Source organism: Bison bison, unplaced genomic scaffold (assembly GCF_000754665.1).
Source record: "Bison bison bison isolate TAMUID 2011002044 unplaced genomic scaffold, Bison_UMD1.0 scf7180017864155, whole genome shotgun sequence".
Taxonomy (NCBI): Eukaryota; Metazoa; Chordata; class Mammalia; order Artiodactyla; family Bovidae; genus Bison; species Bison bison.
In genome coordinates, this window is record NW_011494727.1 from 1,837,359 (window position 1) to 1,856,824 (window position 19,466).

Consider the following 19,466-nt stretch of genomic DNA (forward strand, 5'->3'; position numbering starts at 1 on the left):
GGGGTGTGTGTGTGTGTGTTACCATACCCTCCTCCGTGCTTAGTCGTGTCCGACTCTTTGCGGCCCCATGGACTGTAGCCTGCCAGGCTCCTCTGTCCATGGGGATTCTCTAGGCAAGAATACTGGAGTGGGTTACCATACCCTCCTCCAGGGGATCTTCCAGCCTAGGTATGGAACCCACCAAGTCTAGAGACTTGTCTAGACTCGAGCTTTTAAAAAGCGGTGGCTCCATTCTAAGGCTCTTTTCAAGGATCCCCACTGCTGTACTCCTCTCCCCAGCCTGCATGCTGCCCTGTGACCTGCTCCCAGACTGCATACTGGGGGAGTAGGAATTGAAACGAACTATTTGCTCTTGTCTCCTCTCAACCCCTAAGACAATGCTTGGCATATGCACGGTTCGCTCTCAGTTTGTATTGGATGCATGCATGAATGAGTATTCCGAAAGATAGGGGTTACAAGCTACCGAGTGGAGGAGATAGTGAGATTCATTATTTTTTATTGTTGTTTTCTACTTTAATACGGTATAACAGACAAAATATAGTTCTTGATTCTTTTAATTCATTCCACTAGCTGATCTTTGTAAAGTCTAAATATGAGCATGTCAGTTTAAAACCATTAAGGAGTTAAATACCGAAACCAACCCCCTATAATTCGAGTTCAACCTCTCTTTCTCTCTCTGCCAGTCTCCTCAGGCTTTCTGGGTTTCAGCCATTATGGGTTCTCCATTCTTCTTCCATCTTATCCTCAGGGAATCCTTCCCTGATTTCCTAGACTAGATTAAGGATCTATATTACACTCACAGAGGATCCAGTGCTTTCCTTGACAGCGTCTGTCATGTTTGCCATCTATATTTACACGTGTGATGATTGGATTAATGTCTTTTTCTCCCGCTAGACTGCAAGCTCCATGAGGAGTGGTGGGAATCATGATTTTCAGACACAAGGTGTGGCAGTTGTTGAGTGAATGCTTTTGCTGAGTAACTTTAATTTTCCCAGCACTCAATAATGATAAGGTGATCATTGGAGAATGACTTAGTAAGACTCATTGTATCAACCTGTGAGTCCCACCACTGTGGAAATATTACCTTCCAGAAGGTAGAGGCTACAGAGCAGTGGGAACACCAAAGCCAGTCAAAGCGACTGGAGTGTAGTCTCTTGACAGTAGACTCCTGTCCAAGAAAGAGTTGGTCTTCATTTAATAAAAGGCAACAAACAAGAATCTGCCTGCAATGCAGGAGACCCCGGTTTGATTTCTGTCGGATGATCCCCCGGAGAAGGGACAGGCTACTCAATCCAGTATTCTTGGGCTTCCCTGGTGACTCAGCTGGTAAAGAATCCGCCTGCAATGCAGGAGACGTGGATTTGAGCCCTGGGCTGGGAAGATCCCCTGGAGAAGGGAACGGCTACCCACTCCAATATTCTGGCCTGGAGAATTCCATTGACTGGATAGTCCATGGGATCGCAAGTCGCACTTTCAATGAACAAGAAGCTGTCACAGTGTCTCCTATGCTAGGCTAAGAAGACAGAACACCAACCAGTGAGTGCACATCCTTGGACTTCAGGGTGAGACTGCATCTTTTCATGGTGAAGGTGTGGGACTTGACACTGCCCTGCCATAGTGGCCAGCTGTCATGAAGATTGCTCAGCCACCTCACTTGACTTTGAACCCTTCTTCATTGAACAATCTTTTGATTATAATTTTGCTTCCTGGTAAATTTTTGTATGGAGGAAGGCCTATAATAACCAGCCACCAAGAACATTTTGTGCTCTTTGCCATGTTTCTCATTATAAATTATTAAATCAGCATTCTGAGTCATTTAGCAGTCCCTGGTGAGCTTGCTTAACATATTGTCCTTCTGTGTTCAATGAACCCTTGATAACAGTGATAAAACTGAGTGGCTGATTTAAAAATAGCTCCTGGTGTTTGTTTTCCAAGACATTTCTTTCCCTGCTTGTCGTATTATTTCCCTCTTCCTCTTTCCCTTGAGACATTAGATGGTGTGGCCACCAAGGTGTGTCTGAGGTGGTGGTGGTTTAATTGCTAAGTCAGGTCCGACTCTTTGTGACCCCATGAACTGTAGCCTGCCAGGCTCCTCTGTCCATGGGATATCCCAGGCAAGAATACTGGAGTGGGTTGCTGTTTCCTTCGGGGGATCTTCCTGACCCAGGGATAGAACCTCAGTTTCCTGTTTGCTTCCCTAAGCCACCGGGGAAGCCCATGTCTGAGGTGGTACTGTTTGCTGTGAGGCTTAAATGAGACAGGAGTGTGAAGACACTCTGGGAGAAGGGTATTTTAGACTGAAAGAACAGAAAGCACCAAAGCCTTGAGCAGGAACAGGTTTAGGAAGAGTGAGGAGCAGAGTAGGTGTGGGGAAGAGTGGTCTGAGAGGAGGTGAGGGGAGGCACAGCTAAGCCTTGAGAGCCCAGAGCCCATGCTGTGGAAATGGGTTTTGTTCTAGGGGCTCAAGGTCACATCATCCCTAGTGAATGGAAGAGTCAGAATTCAAATATCTTGTTAGCCTCCAAAATCAGATCTCTCACCTTCCTGCCAGGATGATACCCACCACACAGGCTTGTTGTGAGGGTCACCTAATTAAACTTGGAAAATCCCCAGCCCATGCCTGGCATAGGAGAGACCTGGGACCTGTGTTCCCTTCCTCCTGGTTTTCCTATGAAGATTCAGTCCTGTCACCTGGTCACTATGATTTGTTATTCTCAAATATTCCTCTTTATTTCTAGTGTGGTTTTTTTTTTTTTTTTTGCCTCTTAGTTCACTTGAATATCTTCCCTGGTGGCTCAGATGGTAGAGTCTGCCTGCAGTGTGGGAGACCTGGGTTCCATCCCTGGGTTGGGAAGATCCCCTGGAGAAGGAAATGGAAACCCACTCCAGTTTTCTTGGAGCCTGGAGAATCCCAAGGACTCAGGATCCTGGCCGGCTACAGTCCATGGGGTCGCAAAGAGTCAAACACGACTGAGCGACTTCAATTCTTTCTTTCTATTCTTTCACTTGAATATCAGTACAGCCATACCCACTTCCTATTGATTCTGTTGACTGATATATCTTTACTCATATTTTTAGTCTTTTGGTACCATCTTGGCTCTGGATCCTTGGTCCTAGCCCCTGGGTCTTACTTAATGTTATTCTAAATTTCTAGCCCAGACTTCAACCTTGACCTCCAGGTTTGACTGTCCAGCTGCCTGCACCACTTCTCTTGAATGCGCAGGCGACATCTCAAATTCAGTAATGAAAACTGATCTTTTGATCTCTCCCTTCCTTTAGTCACCTGTTCCTGCCCACACCCCATCTCCACCCTCTCCATCTCTGTAAATGCCACTGCAGGGCCTGGTTCCTGAAGCTGAGTCACTCCCAGTTCTTCCTTTTCCCTTAGTCTTGTAGTCAGCCTGTCAGCAGGCCCTGTTGGTTCTGTCTTTAAAACATGACCCATATCCCCACCTCCTCCTAACTCTGTTGCCATCTTTGTTGTCCAGTCACCTCACTGCTCACTTGGCCACCAGAGTGGCCTCCACAGTGGTCTCTGCTTCCCCTCTGCTCCCCTACGATCCATTTTCCGCATAACAGAAAAAAGTTTATAAAATATCAGACAGTCCTGGACTTCCTGGGTTCAATCCTTGGTCAGAGAAGTTCCACAGAATGCTGTGTGGTGTGGCCAAAAAGTAAAATACCAAATGATCCTTCTGTTTAGAACCTACCAGTGATTTCTTACTCCATTTAGAATAGAATCCAAGTTCCTGTCCATGATGCATAAGGCCCTGCAGCTAATCTGGCCTCCGCTTTCCTCTCCAGCTTCACTGGTTGGAGACTGGGCTACCAAATAATGTGAATATACTTAATACTCCTGAACTATACACTCAGAAATGGTTAAGGTTTTAAAGTTTATGCTACAGCCCTCTCCCCTTTGCCGGCCATACCCCAGTAACATTGCTTCCTTTCTGTTCCTAGAACAGGCCAACCAGCTGCCTGCAAGATTGGTGGCCTTGGACTTTGGGTTTCTTTTGCCTGGAGTACACTCAGCTCTTCATTGTAGGCCTCTTCTTATCCTTCCTGTCTTAGCTCAGCTGTCACATCCCTCTTATGGAAGTGGGATGCCCTGACCCCACCGCTTAGTCACCCCCTGTTTTATGACTTGTTTCCCACAAAATGCTTTCACCACAGGTAGTTAATGTTTTCCTTTTGCTTATCATCTAACTTCATCCCAGGATGTAAGTTCCCTAAGGATATGGACTTGGTTCTCCTTATTTGCTACCATGTCTTCATTGCCTCATACACAGCAGTTACATCCTAAATACTTTGATTTTGTGGCTCAGCAGAACATGGACCAGGGTGCACAGAAGAGATGCCCTAGAATGTCAACAGTGGAATTGAAATGGGTTGATTCTGAATGAATGAATGAGAGACACTTAAGTGAATGTTGTTGAGTCGCTCAGTCGTGTCCAATTCTTTGTGACCCTGTGGACTGCAGCATGCCAGGCTTCCCTGTCCTTCACTATCTCCTCGAGTTTTTTTAAATGCATGTCCATTGAGTCAGTGATGACATCCTACTTAGGTTTAATTCAGCAAATTGTTGGATTTCTTAAATCTATTTTGAGAATCACTTAAATTGTTTTGAATTGTGGCAAAATACACATAACATGAAATTTCCCATCCTGACATTTTAAAAATTCGGTTTAAAAAAAAGTGTAGCATAAACTTTAAAACCTTAACCATTTCTGAGTGTATAGTTCAGGAGTATTAAGTATATTCACATTATTTGGTAGCCCAGTCTCCAGAACTTTTTTCTTGCAAAACTGAAACTCTGCGCACGTTAAACAACAGTTTCTCCTTTCCCCCTCCCCCCAGCCCTTGGAAACCACCATTCTGCTTTCTGTCTCTATGAATTTGAGCTTTTTTTTTTAAGTTAATTTATTTGGTTGCACTGTGTCTTAGCTGTGGCATGTGGGATCTAGTTCCCCAACCAGGGATCCAGCCTGGGCATCCTGCATTGGGAGCGCAGTGTTGCAGCCCCTGGACACCAGGGAAATCCCAGAATTTGAGCACTTTAGGTCCCTTGTATAAGTGAAATCATAAATAACTTGTCCTTTGGTGCCTGGCTTATTTCAGTTAGCATAAAGTCCTCAAGGTTCATCCATGTTGTAGCCTGTGTTGGCATTGCCTTCTTTTTAAGGCTGAATAACATTCCATTGCCTGTATAGGCCACCTCTTGTTTATCCATTTATCTATTGATGGATACTTAAGTTGCTTCCACCTCTTGGCTACTGTTGCTCTGAACACGGGTGTATAAATACCTCTTTGAGACCCTGCTTTCAGTTGTTTTGGATATACCCCCAGAAGTGGAACTGCTGCATCACATAGTGATTTTATTTTTATTTTTTTGAGGAGCTGCTCTACTGTTTTCCATAGCAACTGTATCACTTTACATTCCTACCAGTAGTGTCTAAGGGGTCCAATTTCTGCATATCCTTGCCAACACCTGTTATTTTCTGTTTTTGATAGTAGCCATCCTAAAGAATGTCAAGTGGTATCTTATTGTGATTTTGATTTTATTTCCTTACTTAGTGATGTTGAGCATCTTTTCATATGCTTGTTGGCCATTTGTATATCTTTGGAGAAGTGTCCTAGACTCACTTTGAATAAAATAATTTAAGACTTTATATTTTACTTATGCTTAGTAAATTATGCATAAATTTTTATGCTTAGTAAATTAAAGTATAAAATTTAAGCTCAAGTTTAAAAAAAATGTTTACTGTGGTAAAAAATGCAAAAGTTTTACCATCTTAACCATCTCTAAGTGTGCAGTTCAGTCGTGTTACCATCTTAACCATCTCTTAAGTGTACAGTACTGTTACCATCTTAAACATCTCTGAGTGTACAGTTTAGTAGTATTAAGTATATTCACATTATTGTGTTGCCAATCTCTGGAATATTTTTACCTTACAAAACTGAAATTCTATACCCATTAAACTCAGCTTGACTTTTAACAAAACATTGTTTTGCATGTTTTTCTGTTTTATTAATGTAAAGTTTCTGGACCAGCAGAGCTGAGGGTACCCAAGCTTGTGCTGAGGCGACTCAACTGAGGTAAGCTTCCTTCTGAAGTCCCCTGTGGGCTAACAGCAGGTCATGTCCCTGACCCCTTTGGTCCCCTGAGCTTCAGGGACCCAGTGGAGATGAAGACTGACACCTGTTTCCACCTTAAAGGATTGGCCCTGGGCACTTATGATTGGCCATCCTCACCCAGGTGGGTGTATGCATGGCCATTTGGAATTACTGGACAACAGTGGAAATGCTCTTCCCATGAAAGGAGTAGTAAGCTTTGAAGCCATGGCCACTCTCAGGCACTGGGCACTGGTGCCGTTTTCTGGAGGGCAGTTTGCCAGACTGTGTATTGAAAGCCTGAGCCACGAGCCTCTTCTGAACCCATGGTCAACTAAGATTTTATTTTAAATGAAAATAAAAGCATCTGCAAAGATAGATACACAGGATATCCATCACAACACTGTATATGGTAGTAAGAAGCCAGAAAAACCTAAATGTACAAGAGTTAAAGATCAGTTAAAAAAAAAAACAAGTTCCAGGACTTCCCGGGTAATCCAGTGGTTAAGACTGTGCTCCCAATGCAGGGGGCATGAGTTTGATCCCTGGTTGGGGAACTAAGATCCTGCATGCCTCATGGCATGGCCAAAAAAAAAAAATCAAGATCTATCTACATATGAATATGAGGCTACATATATAAATTGTGATTTTTCCCTGGGCATTGGAATAAGTGTTGTAATTTATCTGTATTTCTTTTCTCCATTAGGAAAATTTATTCATTATGTGTAATTTTTAGAAAGAGAAAGAATGTAATTTATATCTTTAATTCAGCAAAAATGTATGCTAACCTGCAGGTGATAGAATTATGAGTGATTTCTGTGTTTTCAAAATATTTTACCAAAAGCATATATTATTTTTGTAATTAGAACAAAGAGTAAAGTTTATTTAAAAATTAAAATAGGGGAGTTCCCTGGTGGGCTAGTGGTTAGGATTCTGGGCTTTCACCGCCATGGCCCAGGTTCAGTCCCTGCTCGAGGAACTAACTGATCCTGCAAGCTGAGTGGCACAGCCAAATACATTAATAAATAGCACAAATAAAAATCTCACATGCTGCAACTAAAGATCCCGCACGCCACAACTAAGATGGAAAACCGCTTGTGCTGCAGCTAGGACCCCACACGGCCAAATAAATAAATAAAAGTACTTTGTGTGTGTGTTAGTCGCTCAGTGTGTCCGACTCTTTGCAACCCCATGGACTGTAGCCCACCAGGCTCTCCTGTCCATGGAATTCTCAGGCAAGCATACTGGAGTGGGTTGCCATTTCCTTCTCCAAGATATCTTCCTGTCCCAGGGATGGAACCCAGGTTTCCTGCATTGCAGGCAGATTCTTCACCATCTGAGCCACCAGGGAAACCCCCAAAAAAGATTTAAAAAAATAAAAATACATAAGTAAAAAGTAGTGAATTTATTATTAAAAAATCTTTAGAAATGGGATGGCATCATGTATTTTTCACCTTATGATTGTTTCAGGTCAGCCGCATGGCTATTCCACATGCTTCAAATGAAACTTCCTATTTGCTGCCTCCAAACAAGGAGGACTGGGAAGGGCAGGGCATTCCTGACTTTGTCTATGAGCAGGAGGAACTCATGATGGAAGGGGTTCAGTGGCCAAGGGGCGCGCTCAGCCTCCTGAACACGCCGCCACTGTCTCACTTTGACTCTGCCCTCTGCTCAGCCTGGAGGCAGCGGATGGAGCTGGGGCTGTTCCGCTACCCACTGGGGGAGCTGCCGACCCAAACCCTCCCTGGGACCGTGGGTTTTGTGGCTCAGCTGAACGTGGAGCGAGGTGTGCAGAGAAGGTGCCCCCAGAACATCAAGAGCGTGAGGCAGGAGTTTGACCCCGAACAGTTTAACTTCAACCAGATCCGGCCAGGAGAGGTCCTTTTTCGTCTGCACCGGAAGCAGGATTGCCCCGGCACTGTCCAGCAAGAGGACATCCTGGTGGTGATCAACGTCAGCCCCTTGGAGTGGGGCCACGTGCTGCTGGTGCCCGAACCCGCCCGAGGGCTCCCCCAGCGCCTGCTGCCTGGGGCGCTGCGGGCCGGGGTCGAGGCTGTACTGCTGAGCTCACACCCAGGCTTCCGTGTGGGCTTCAACAGCCTGGGTGGCCTGGCCTCAGTGAACCACCTCCACCTGCATGGCTACTACCTGGCCCACCGGCTACCCGTGGAGGGGGCCCCCAGTGAACCCCTGGACCCCCGGGGCCGTCTGCATGTGCTCCAGGCCCTCCCAGCTCCTGGCTTCCTCTTTTACACCAGTAGGCCAGGACCTGACTTGGAAGCCTTGATAAGCAGGGTGTGTCGTGCCACTGACTACCTGACTGACTGTGAGATTGCGCATAACTTGTTTGTCACTCGGGGGGCCCCACCTGGAAAGGCGACATCTTCCTCAGCTCTCTCGGGAGTCCGGGTCATTCTGTGGCCCCGGAAGCCCAGCTTTGGGATAAAGGAAGGTGAGGCATTCAACGTTGCCCTCTGTGAGCTGGCTGGGCACCTCCCGGTCAAAACGGCCCAAGACTTCAGCAGCCTGACTGAAGCGGCAGCTCTGGCCCTCATCAGAGAATGTCTGCTGCCCCCAGCCCAGGCAGAAGACGTGCGGGCGGCACTGGTGGCCTTGATAGCCCGGGAGGAAGAGTAATCCTCCCAGCAGTATTTATTCTAACTGATCCGGAGAACTGTCCATCGTGGTGTTGGGGGCACATTCATGAATGCCTTCTAACTGGTTTCAGTATAAGGGGAGGGATAAAGAACTGGTAAGTTGTCTGTTTAAAGAGGGTGATTGTTGGAATAAATGGCATGAATGAGCCCTCTTGGATGTATCTGCTGCTTTTCACCTTGCTTCTTGGACAAGCCCCAGGGATGTCAAACCTGTTACTAAGAAAGGAGTATGTGCAGGAGTTACAGGCTCCTGACTCTATGCTGACTTTTCTTTAAGTGTTAGCAAAGTGATAGTTTATCACTTGTTCTGTTCTTGACTCTGCTGGTTCTGCCTCTGCCCACCACTGAGTTGTTTCTTCATTCTGCTCCTGTATTCATCCCCTCCATCCATATACTGTATTTGTAGGACATATTTTGCCTACCTGGGCACCTCGAATTTTCCTCCAGCCCCAATGCTGAGCTAAGTGTTCTCACATACATTATTTCATGTGAGAACAAGGTGTCCTCACAACTTGAGCGTTGCAGGTCCTTTGAATAGCCACATTTAGCAGATGAGATGGAGGCTGACAGAAGTTCAGTAACCCAAGGTCAGGTAGCTCAAAAGTAGTGGAGTCAGGACGGCAACACAGGCAGTCAAGACACCATGAAGCTGAGCTGGGGCTGTGCACCTGTGACCATCATGTTAATAAAGTCTTGAGATGAGGCAGAATATGCATCACAACCCATTTCATAAGAAAGTTTAACCTCGAAATTCCTCAACATTTTGGTCACCCTCAACATGCCTGTTTTTGGCAATTGCAGTAATTTTAGCTCAGTGCCTCTCTCTACAAGCCTTTGCAAATACAGGCTCTAGAAACACCACTTATTTTGCTTTCTTACTCTCTGAAGGGAATGCAGTGACCATTATAGCAAAGTGGACTTTGAGTGCCTAAGGTGGTGAGTCCAAATACCAGGATTTCCCCAGCTTTCCCTTAGGGCTGATATTCAGAGGAAAGCCTTCTTCTGGCCCCAAATCTTCACATAAAAATTAAAAGATAGGTTTTCTTTATGATGGTACTTCTTAGCCATGTATACTTTGTCAATTGTCAAGAAAGGGATTTATGGAAGCCTTTTCTAAGCTTAAATATGGAACACTTAGGAGCTGCTTTGTACCCAGGGCCCTGGGCTTTGAGCACAGTAGGAATGTAAGAAGGGGTGATCCAGCTCAGGGCCTCTCCACCTCTTTGCTTGCTTTTTGTTTGTATGTTTGTTTCTTGTTTTTTGATGGAGGGTCTCTTGTCCTAAGGGGTGTTGGACTTGAGCTAATGGGAAACCTTGGAGAGTTTTAAATTGAGGGGTAACAAATTTGCATTTTAGCTGTGATGGATGGATGGATGGATCAAGGAGGGAAGACAGGGAATCCAATTAAGGTCCTGCTGAATGCTGGCAATTCAGGCAAGCAATGATGATAGGTTAGGTACTAGAACAAAATGTTTGTCTAAATAGTGAGAAAAGTGTGCGTCCTGCAAGGCAAGGGACTCCAAAACATTTTAAGGAGGAGGTAATAGAGTATCATATCCTGAAGGAGGATCCAGAAATCTAGGAATCAGGAAATGTCCATGTCTTTTTAAAGGACAGAAAAATTGTAAGTGACCTTTAGATGTAGGCACATGGTAAAATCTTAAAGTGACAAATTTGGGCTGAGTTTGGTAGAAGTCAGAGTGGGCGCACCTCAGGAAGAGATGGTGATGGTGAAGGAGCAGTCTGATGAGCACATGAAGGGCATGTGTGCTAATCACAGCTGTCCCTCCCAAGTGCCGAGACCATCCAAGATGTGGTTACTAGAAACACTGAAGGAAGGCAAGCAGATATTCGTCCTGAACACTGAGGTGGCCTAATTCCAGGGGCTTGGCCTGCGGGTTCAGGAAAGGATGGGAGTGGGACTTGTGTGAACTGGTGTGAAAAAAGAAGGATAAGCCCTGTCATGCACTGGGTCAGCTGTGGCAAGAATCCACTTTAGAGTGCAGTGCACTTGATTGCACTTCCACTGCCAGCTCCAGGAGCAAGGAGGAGGTCCCAGAGGCCCAACAAAACCTGGGAAAGAGCAGGAGCCTGCCAAAGGGCCATCATGAGCCACCAGCTGAGTCTAGCACCGATAGGGCTCATAGGTCTTCAGCTCTATTTTTCAAAGTGAAGGTACCCCTAGTGCTCCCAGCAATCGCCCATCACAAAGAAAGCTCAGGTCACGGCCAGCTCAGCTCAGCTCCTGCACCCCAGAGTGCTGTATGGAGTGATGCTGGATGAGTGGGGCTTGTCAGCAAATCTAACATTGCACAGGCCCCCCCGCCACAGATCCCAAACCTAGTGGAAAACATCCCATTCTGTAGTGGACTGTTCTGTCCTTAAGGAACATCCCCTTAGAACACCACGAAGGTCCTTACCCCATCCTTCTCCCCTCAGAATCTAAGAGGATGGAGCTGAATACTTGGAAGACCAGTGAATCAGAGGAAGGCTACAGTGAAGAAGAGGAATCTGAGGAGGAGTGTGTAAAAGGGGAAGCTGCCATCCCTTCTAATGCTTTTCTGCAGGCACTCTCTAAGACTGACTACAATACATTTAGGAATGGAGTTCCTTTATACACTGTACGCAAGAAAATACCAAAGAAAATTGTAACCCCAGCTGAGCCAGATGTCTTAGAAGTTGGGAGGAGAAAGAGAAGGCAGAAACACAGGTAACTGTCCCCTGGACCCCCTCACTTGCCCAGCTCGAGAGTAACCCTCTGCCCTTCTGCAGTTGGGCGGGGAATCCAAAGTTTTCCCTTTAGCCTGGGAAAGAGGACAGGAAATACAAGAGATCGTTAGCCTTTTGGTACAATAAAATCCGGAACCATTTGGGCTGGCTTAATTTAGAATTTCAGCACATTTATATCATTCTGGTCTTTCCCAGGTGGTGCTACTGGTAATGAACCAGCCTGCCAATGCAGGAAACATGGGTTTGATCCTGAGTCGGGAACATCCATTGGAGGAGGACATGGCAACCCATGCCAGTATTCTTGCCTGGAGAATCCCAGCGAAAGAGGAGCCTGGAGGGCTACAGTCCATAATGTTGCAAAAAAGTTGGACACGACTGAAACCACTTAGCATGCACGGTCTTTCCTTTAAGTGGCTTCTAGAGAAAATGAATCTGTGGGCTGTCTCTTCATCTGGGTGTCTGGTACCGCAGGGTCCTTTTCTCTCTCTCCCTGATTTCTGCTCTTCCTCCATTCCAGAACCCTGGCCATCAGTCTGACCAACTGCAAGTATGAGAGTGAAGCACCAGCTCATCCCTCAAATGACTGGGCATCAGAGGATATTTAGGGTTGCAGTTTTCACTCTGACGATGGTTCTCGCAATTTGCTCCCAGCCCCTGGATCTCGTTCAGTTCAGTTCAGTCACTCAGTCAAGTCCGACTCTTTGTGACTCAGTGGACTGCAGCATGCCAGGCTTCCCTGTCTATCACCAACTTCTGGAACTTACTCAGACTCATGTCCATCGAGTCAGTGATGCCATCCAACCATCTCATCTTCTGTCGTCCCCTTCTTCTCCCGCCTTCAATCTTTCCCAGCATCAGGGACTTTTCCAGTGAGTCAGTCCTTTGAATCAGGTGGCCCAAGTATTGGAGTTTCAGCTTCAAGATCAGTCCTTCCAATGAATATTCAGGGCTGATTTCCTTTAGGGTTAACTGGTTTGATCTTCTTGCAGTCCAAGGAACTCGCAAGAGTCTTCTCCAACACCACAGTTCAAAAGGATCAATTCGTTAGGCTGACTTAACAACTTGTCTTCTCCGTCCTTCAAACCTTAGCCTGGATTTACCGCTAAATCTGTACTCTGGGTGCAGCCCTGGGCTAGAGGTCATCCAGGCGACAAGAAATCCGTTTCCCAGAGGAGTCCAGTTCCCATAGCTCGGGGCTGTCGCCATCAGAGAACCGCTGAGGGGACGCCCTTCCTGTGACCGTGGCGGAGACAAGCCGGCCTGGGCAGCCCTTAGGGTAAAGGGGCGTCTCTTGGCCAATGAGCTCGTGTTTAAAATTTATCGCGTTTGGCAGGAGCGTCCTCTACCTCATTCCGGTTCCTGGAGTTGCAGGGAAAACACTCGCCCTCCCCGCGCCCCGTAGTTATTATCGGGAGGGCTGGGCCACCGAGCGGTTTAAACCCAAAAGCCACGCCCTCAGCCTGAAGCCGGAAAGAACCGCGACCTCCCCGAGCTTTCCCCCCTGCGTACTTCCGGTTCAGTCCCTGGCTTCCGGTGCTGCCCGTCCGTGGGTCTAGAAGGGGGTTTTTGTAAATATGGCGTTTTCCCTGAACGTTTTGCTGGGCGGGCGTGTCTGCGCAGCGGTTGCTCGCTGTGGGTTTGCTACCCGGGGGGTGACCATCCCGGGCTCTACCAGCCGAGAGCCGGACCCCGATTTCGACTGGGAACCGGAGGAGCGAGAACTGCAGGAGGTGGAGAGGTACCGGCTCCTTCCCGGGCCCTCAGCCTGAAGCAGGGCCTCTGTCTGGGCGCCCTTGTCCGCGCCCGCTTGGCGCTGGGCGTCCTGCAGCAGCCCTTCTCACCCGTTTTTAGGGGCGCAGGGGCAGGTGTTAGGTCCTTTGGGACCACAGGTCCTTTCACCAAGGACGTATTTCATCACCTGACTAAAGAATTCAGCAACAGCTTATGGGCTGCTGTTCTTGGTGTTAGACTTCTGGGGCGGTGTTCTGGCTGGCCGACATGGCCACGTAGTGTTTGCAAAGTGAAGTGCGCTGGACGCTCTGTGACTGACCCCAAGGCTCTTAAACCACCCATCTAGCGTCTATGCATGGTTTCTGCCATTGGTTCTCTCCCCCAGCGCCCTGAAACGACAGAAAAAAGCCATCCGGTTCCAGAAAATTCGAAGGCAAATGGAGGCGTCAGGTGCCCCACCCAGGACCCTGACGTGGGAAGCCATGGAGCAGATCCGGTAAGACTATTAAGATTTTTGTTTTGAATACATAGTGCATTACATATGGCTCAAAATTAAAGCAGTATAACTGCATATGTGTTGAGAAGTGTTAACCCTCCTAGTCTCCTGTGGATAGAAATACTATTAAAATATTAATAGTTTTCTTGTGTCACTATCTAGGTTTCCTTCTGCACATAGAAGCAAGCCCATGTGAATGTAGAATTTTATTTTCACTTTCGTAGTCTCAAACAATTTATAAATAACTTTTCTACACTTTACTTGTTCATTTAATATATTCCGAAGATCTTTCAACTTCCCAAGAGAGAGCGCCTCATTCTCGTTTGTAGATGCTTAATAAATTGTAGTTTATATTACTGGTCTTTTATGGTGGGCGTTTGAATTGTTCCCACCCACTCACTGTAACAAATAGTGCCCTAGTGCATGACCTTGTGTACCCATCAATGTGCATATCTGCTAGAAGCATTATACACATTCTCAGAAGTAGGGTTACTGAAGCCAAAGCTCAATGAATTTGCATTTTGGTAAATATTGCTAAATAGTCTTCCGAAGGTCATGTTCCATTTTTCATTCTCACCAGAATAATTCTGGAGTTGAGACTTAGAATCAGGGGGATTTTATAGAGATGATCAAGATTTTATGAGCCTACAACAACTCTCTTCTGTCAGCTTCCTCTCGTCTTGAATGCCAGCATTTTTAACCCTTCCATCTTCTTACCTGTCACCTCCCCTTTGGGGATCATTAAATAATCTTTTTATTTCAGAGAAAAATCAGGCCATTAGGTAAAAAATTATTAAAGCTTCTTGGACTCCTTCTTACCTTCCACTTTCAGTTTTGTCCTCTAGTCGTATCACCGGGGGAAGTGGCAGTCCTTCACTTGTCTAGGACCAGTCCTCTGGGTGCTCTAGGTCAAATCCTTGCCTAATTCCTCAGATACATTTTTCTGTCCACTTGTCCGAGTTGTGTGCTGGGCTCAGTCTATCAATAACCAGTGCTGTGGCTGGGCCAGCTGTTGCCTCTTAAGATGGCAACATGTCCTTCAGTGACCTTGACTTGGTCTGGGGGTGGGTGAACGTTTATTACTTACAGGACCTGAAAATTACACAGCCCACCTGAGGCTGCACAGCAAGGCCATGGCTAGAGAGAGTTGCAAGGGCCTGGAGTTCTACTTTTACTGGGTTTGAACACTGGGGCCTGAGTTTTTTTTTTTGGGGGGGGTGGGGGTAGGGTTTTGAGGGCTCACTCTTTATTGGCAAATTCAATGGGAATTTAAAGTACAGGAAGAGAAAAAGGAAGTGGCCCAAGTGGTTAATTATTGAAGTCAACCATGGTCTCCAAAACAAAGGTGCCTCAGTGGGGTGGCTGGAGCCTGGCTTTTTATCTAGTTGTGTGGCTGGCAGTGTGTTTATTGAAAACAGCCATCTTCAAAGTGCTTGCCTTGGCAAGCAAAGCTTGAGTCAGTCACTTGGATTACAAAAACAAAAAGGAAACCCAACTGTCAAGTTGACTACACTCCCTCCTCCTCTAGTTCCCTCCTGGCTCCCTGCTCTGGTTTTTGTTTGTTTGTTTCATCATGACAATGAAACTGCTCACAGATACACCAGTGACTTCTTCAGTGCTAGGCATAACTGACTCTCAATACTTTAGCTTGTCTAATCCTTCTCAGCATTTGACCTTATCTGCATTCTTGAAATTCTCTCTTGACCCTTACAGGTTATTATTGTTCATTAATATACAGATTATAGTTCAAGGAATCTAATTGATGGTTGAGCCTCAAAATTTTGAGCAATGATAATGTGCTCATGGTGTTCTGCTGCTTAAAATTCTTCGTTGGTTCACTGTTGTTCTGAGATAAACTCCAGAATCCCTAAATGAGACATGGTCTTGACCCAGGGGACCACTCACCTCTATTTGTAGGACTGGTTTTCTGTTTCCTCTCTGGGCTTCCCTTCTTCCTGTGATACCTTACGTATTGTAGAGTTTTACAGTTGTGCCCTGGGTCTTTTATCTCATTTTGCATATTTCCCCGCCTGATGCCAGGTGGCTTCAGCCCCTCCTGCTGTTGGCTTATGACTGCCAGTTCTCTCATGTCCAGGCCATGTTCTTCTGAACTCTGTAGTCAGTTGTGCACTAGACATCGCTGTTTGGCTGTCGCACAAGTTCCTCAAATTCAACATGTACAAAATAGAATTCATCATTGTTCCCTGACAACTTCATTCTTCTATTTTTGCTATATCCCTGAATGTTCCCACCAACCACCTACTCAAAAAATACTGACTCTCAACCTATTTCTTAACCCAGTATTTAGTTCCTTACCAAGTACACCTATTTGGCCTTCTTAAAGTATTTCTCAAGTCTCTCTCTCCTGTTCTCATTGCCCCTGCCTGAGTTCAGACTGCCTGAATTCCTGACAGCCTCTTGCCTGGTCTTTCCACCTCTGGTCTTGCGCCAAAATTTACTGTTACTGAACCACGTAACTGAAGCATGTTCGTTTACCTGATGCACAGCAAGCCAGTGCTGAAACCTTGAGGTCTGCAGCAGAGAAAGGGTTTATTCACAGGCAGCCAAGCAAGGAGACATGAGAACAAATCTCAAATCAGCATCCCTGAAGGAGAGGGTTAGAATATTTATGGGGTAAAGAAGCAACAAGGGGGACTTCCTGGTGTCTGGTGGCTAAGACTCCACGCTCCCAAAGCAGAGGACCCGGGTCCAGTTCCTGGTTGGGGAACTAGACTCTGCGTGCCACAACTAAGACCCAGGGTAGTCAAATAAATAGATATTAAAAAAAGAGAAGCAGAGTGGTTTGAAGCTTCAGGAAAAGTTACTGATGGTTAGAAAAAGGTGAAGTAATTGGAGCTCTGCACAGGGGTATCTGAGTTATGTGGTTCTTCATGGGATGCACATTCAGAAAATGATGGGCAGCATTAGCATAATCTCAGGATGGAGATTTTGCCCCTTGACAATGAAAGGGCATTCATTGGACACTCATACAGGCCCAGTTGAATGGTCAGGGGTCTCCACTGGCTTGAGCTGGGCAAAACTAGCCCCATGTCCTGAACAGCAACTTAAGCAACTGTCACTACTCTGACCCCTGTTCAGAAGTGTTGTCTACAGGGGTCAGTTAAAGGAATCGTGTGAGATACTGTCTAGGCTGTGAAGCTGGGAGGGTATGCACTTTGCAGGAACAGTTAGAGCATGCTTGGTCAGTGAAAGCAAGTTACAGGTTATTGTTCATTAATATACAGATTATAGTTCAAGGATACTAATTGATGACTGCACCCTGTTTCATTATCACTGGATTGAGCTTCAAAATGAAAATTTGCTCATGGCATTCTGCTGCTTAAAATTCTTCCTTTGTTCACTGTTGCTCTGAGATAAACTCCAGAATCCCTAAGCAAGACATGGTCTTTGTCCTTCTCCCACTGTCACACAGATAGAACTCTTCCCAACAAAGGTGGTATGCTTCTTTGTATTTCACCTGCTGCCTGTTCTACCATCAGTTCCTTTGACCCCCCTGTTCTCCTCCTCTCTCCCAGCTTGTTACAACTGCTCATGTTTTCAGACCAGCTCTAGGGTGGACTTCCTGAAGAATTCTTAGGCTGCCTGCCCAACAGGTGTGGTGCTAGCCTGTCCCTGCCTCACCCTCCCTTGTTCTCTCAGCATCCTCTGCTGAGATCCTTTTCATAGTGTTGCTGGTTTTGCTGGGTGTTAATACATTTGTCTCCACCCCCAGATTGATGTCTATTTAGCGGTAGGCCCTGGGCTGGGTATTTATTATACAATCAATTAATTTATTAGTAGCCAATTGAATAATCAATTTATTATTCAATCAACACAGTGGTCTTTTTTTGTTTTGTTTTTTAGCTGCATTATTGGGGCATGCAGGATCTTACTTCCCTAACCAGGGTTCACACCTGCCTGCATTGCGTCTTCAAGCTCCCTGCATTGGAAGCACGGAGTCTTCATCACTGCACTGTCAGGCATGTCTGGATTGTATGTTCTTTGAAGGGAAAGACTGTCTTGCATCCCCTGGATCTTACTGGGGCCTGTCATGCAGTGAGAGGAATCCAGTTGACATTAAATGACTGGAAGTAGTTGGGTGTTGCTGTAAGCACAGAAGAATTGGCTGTAGACATTTAGTGGTGCAAGACAGAGACTGTGTTTGCAGTTTTTCCAAGCCTCCTTTTCATGTATTTATCACTAGTGTTACATAATCTGTTAACTGTTCTAATAGGAGATATCTTCACAGATGGAAAATCTGCTTCTTTTTTTCACAGGTATTTACACAGGGAATTTTCAGAGTCTTGGTCAGTTCCCAGATTGGCTGAAGGCTTTGATGTCAGCACCGATGTGATCCGAAGGGTTTTAAAAAGCAAGTTCATACCCACATTGGAACAGAAACTGAAACAGGATCAAAAAGTGCTTAAGAAAATCGGACTTGCCCGTTCACTCCCGGAGCTCCCAGGCCCTGGAGATTCCTCCAAACCGCTTTCTGCAGGCCAGTCTGTATCAGGTTCTTTGCTGATTCCTGGGGATGAAGCCTCATCCAGAGGCCATGGTCACAGCACAGCTTTGAAAGCTATTGAATTGAATACTCAGAGTACAAATATAACAACGAGACAGACGGAAAGGAATAAAGGAGTCCAGGGCCTGGAGGAGGGGAAGGACTTTGTGCCTGTTGCTGCAGGTCACCCTACCAGCACTTGTAGGGGCGCCAGAGGAATTGACAGTGATGGATTACCCAGTGACAAGAGGCTGGAAGAGCTGAAGGCAGGGGAGGCAGGTGACCAGATCTTCAGCAAGAGAGTCGTGCAGAGGGGACGAGAGTTCTTTGACAGCAATGGGAACTTCCTGTACAGAATCTGAGCCAGAGATGTGCCATGTGACACACAGCTGGGCGAGTATATTTGGTTCTGAAGCCTGGATTTCTGTGTGTGGATTTCCACCTTGGAAGTGGGGGGGAACCATGAGCCTGGAATGTGGGATGAAAGGTTTGAATCTGACAAAGGGCAGAGGACTTCACAGGGCAGATGTGTCTGGGAGCAGGGCAGTGACCCACCAGGTAGAGTCCAGCTTCCTGGAGCACAGCCCCTGCTCTGACCCACATGCATCGTCAGGATTCACCCTTCTCCCTTGGGCTGTGTGTGTGCTGAAAAACCTGTATTGCATGTGTTGTTACAAGTTTCTGTGATACTTGCAGTATATTTGGGAGGAGATTAAGTTTGTTTTCTCACCTCATTTACTTCTTGTTTAATGAACACTTAAAGGTTCTGGAACTGCTTAGTCAATTGGTTGTCCTCATTATGTGCAAAATAAAGCAAAATGAAGCAGTCTGTTTCAGTTGGTGCTCTGTGGGAATGGGAGGGTTTGCTTACCTGGGAAGGGAAGGGAAGAAAAACAGAGCCTCTAAATGTTGGGAGAGAAATGTAGCCAGAGGTATCGCCAGCAGAGGGCTCTGTGCTGACCAGCCCTGCTTAGTTACAAACTTTGACACTTATAAACTGGACATTAAGCCTCCCCTAAACACCCTAAACACTGTAAGTCTAAAGTTGCTCTTACAGTTGCCCGGGCCCTGAAGATCGGGATGTGGGGGTCTGTCTAAACAAAAAATACAGGGCAGGCACAGGCTTTACAGCCTGTAATAATCTCCAGCCACTTCCAAAAGCTTAAATAGAATCTTATTTTACAGTTTTTATCAGATTTTTACAAGGCTCTTGTGATCTAGAAAAGAATAGATAGTA

General features: G+C 46.1%; 2 protein-coding genes across 4 annotated transcripts; both read left to right on the forward strand.

Annotated features, from left to right (window-relative positions):
• Positions 1-5,814: 5,814 nt before the first annotated feature.
• GDPGP1 (GDP-D-glucose phosphorylase 1) lies at positions 5,815-11,758 on the forward strand. 3 transcript variants are annotated; one of them, XR_825367.1, is made up of 4 exons: positions 5,815-6,096; positions 7,582-8,863; positions 11,208-11,478; positions 11,694-11,724. XR_825367.1 is itself a non-coding variant. In XM_010841045.1 (2 exons), the coding sequence occupies exon 2, from the start codon at positions 7,591-7,593 to the stop codon at positions 8,746-8,748; it is 1,158 nt and encodes a 385-aa protein (XP_010839347.1). In that variant the 5' UTR covers positions 5,815-6,096; positions 7,582-7,590; the 3' UTR covers positions 8,749-11,188. The 3 variants fall into 3 exon arrangements, 1 of the variants encoding a protein (XP_010839347.1); XR_825366.1 differs by having other exon boundaries at positions 11,208-11,758; XM_010841045.1 differs by lacking the exons at positions 11,208-11,478; positions 11,694-11,724 and having other exon boundaries at positions 7,582-11,188.
• Positions 11,759-12,351: 593 nt separating this feature from the next.
• Positions 12,352-19,055, forward strand: NGRN (neugrin, neurite outgrowth associated). The gene is made up of 3 exons (XM_010841046.1): positions 12,352-13,236; positions 13,615-13,725; positions 18,003-19,055. The coding sequence occupies exons 1-3, from the start codon at positions 13,073-13,075 to the stop codon at positions 18,589-18,591; spliced, it is 864 nt and encodes a 287-aa protein (XP_010839348.1). The 5' UTR covers positions 12,352-13,072; the 3' UTR covers positions 18,592-19,055.
• The last annotated feature ends 411 nt before the right edge of the window (positions 19,056-19,466 follow it).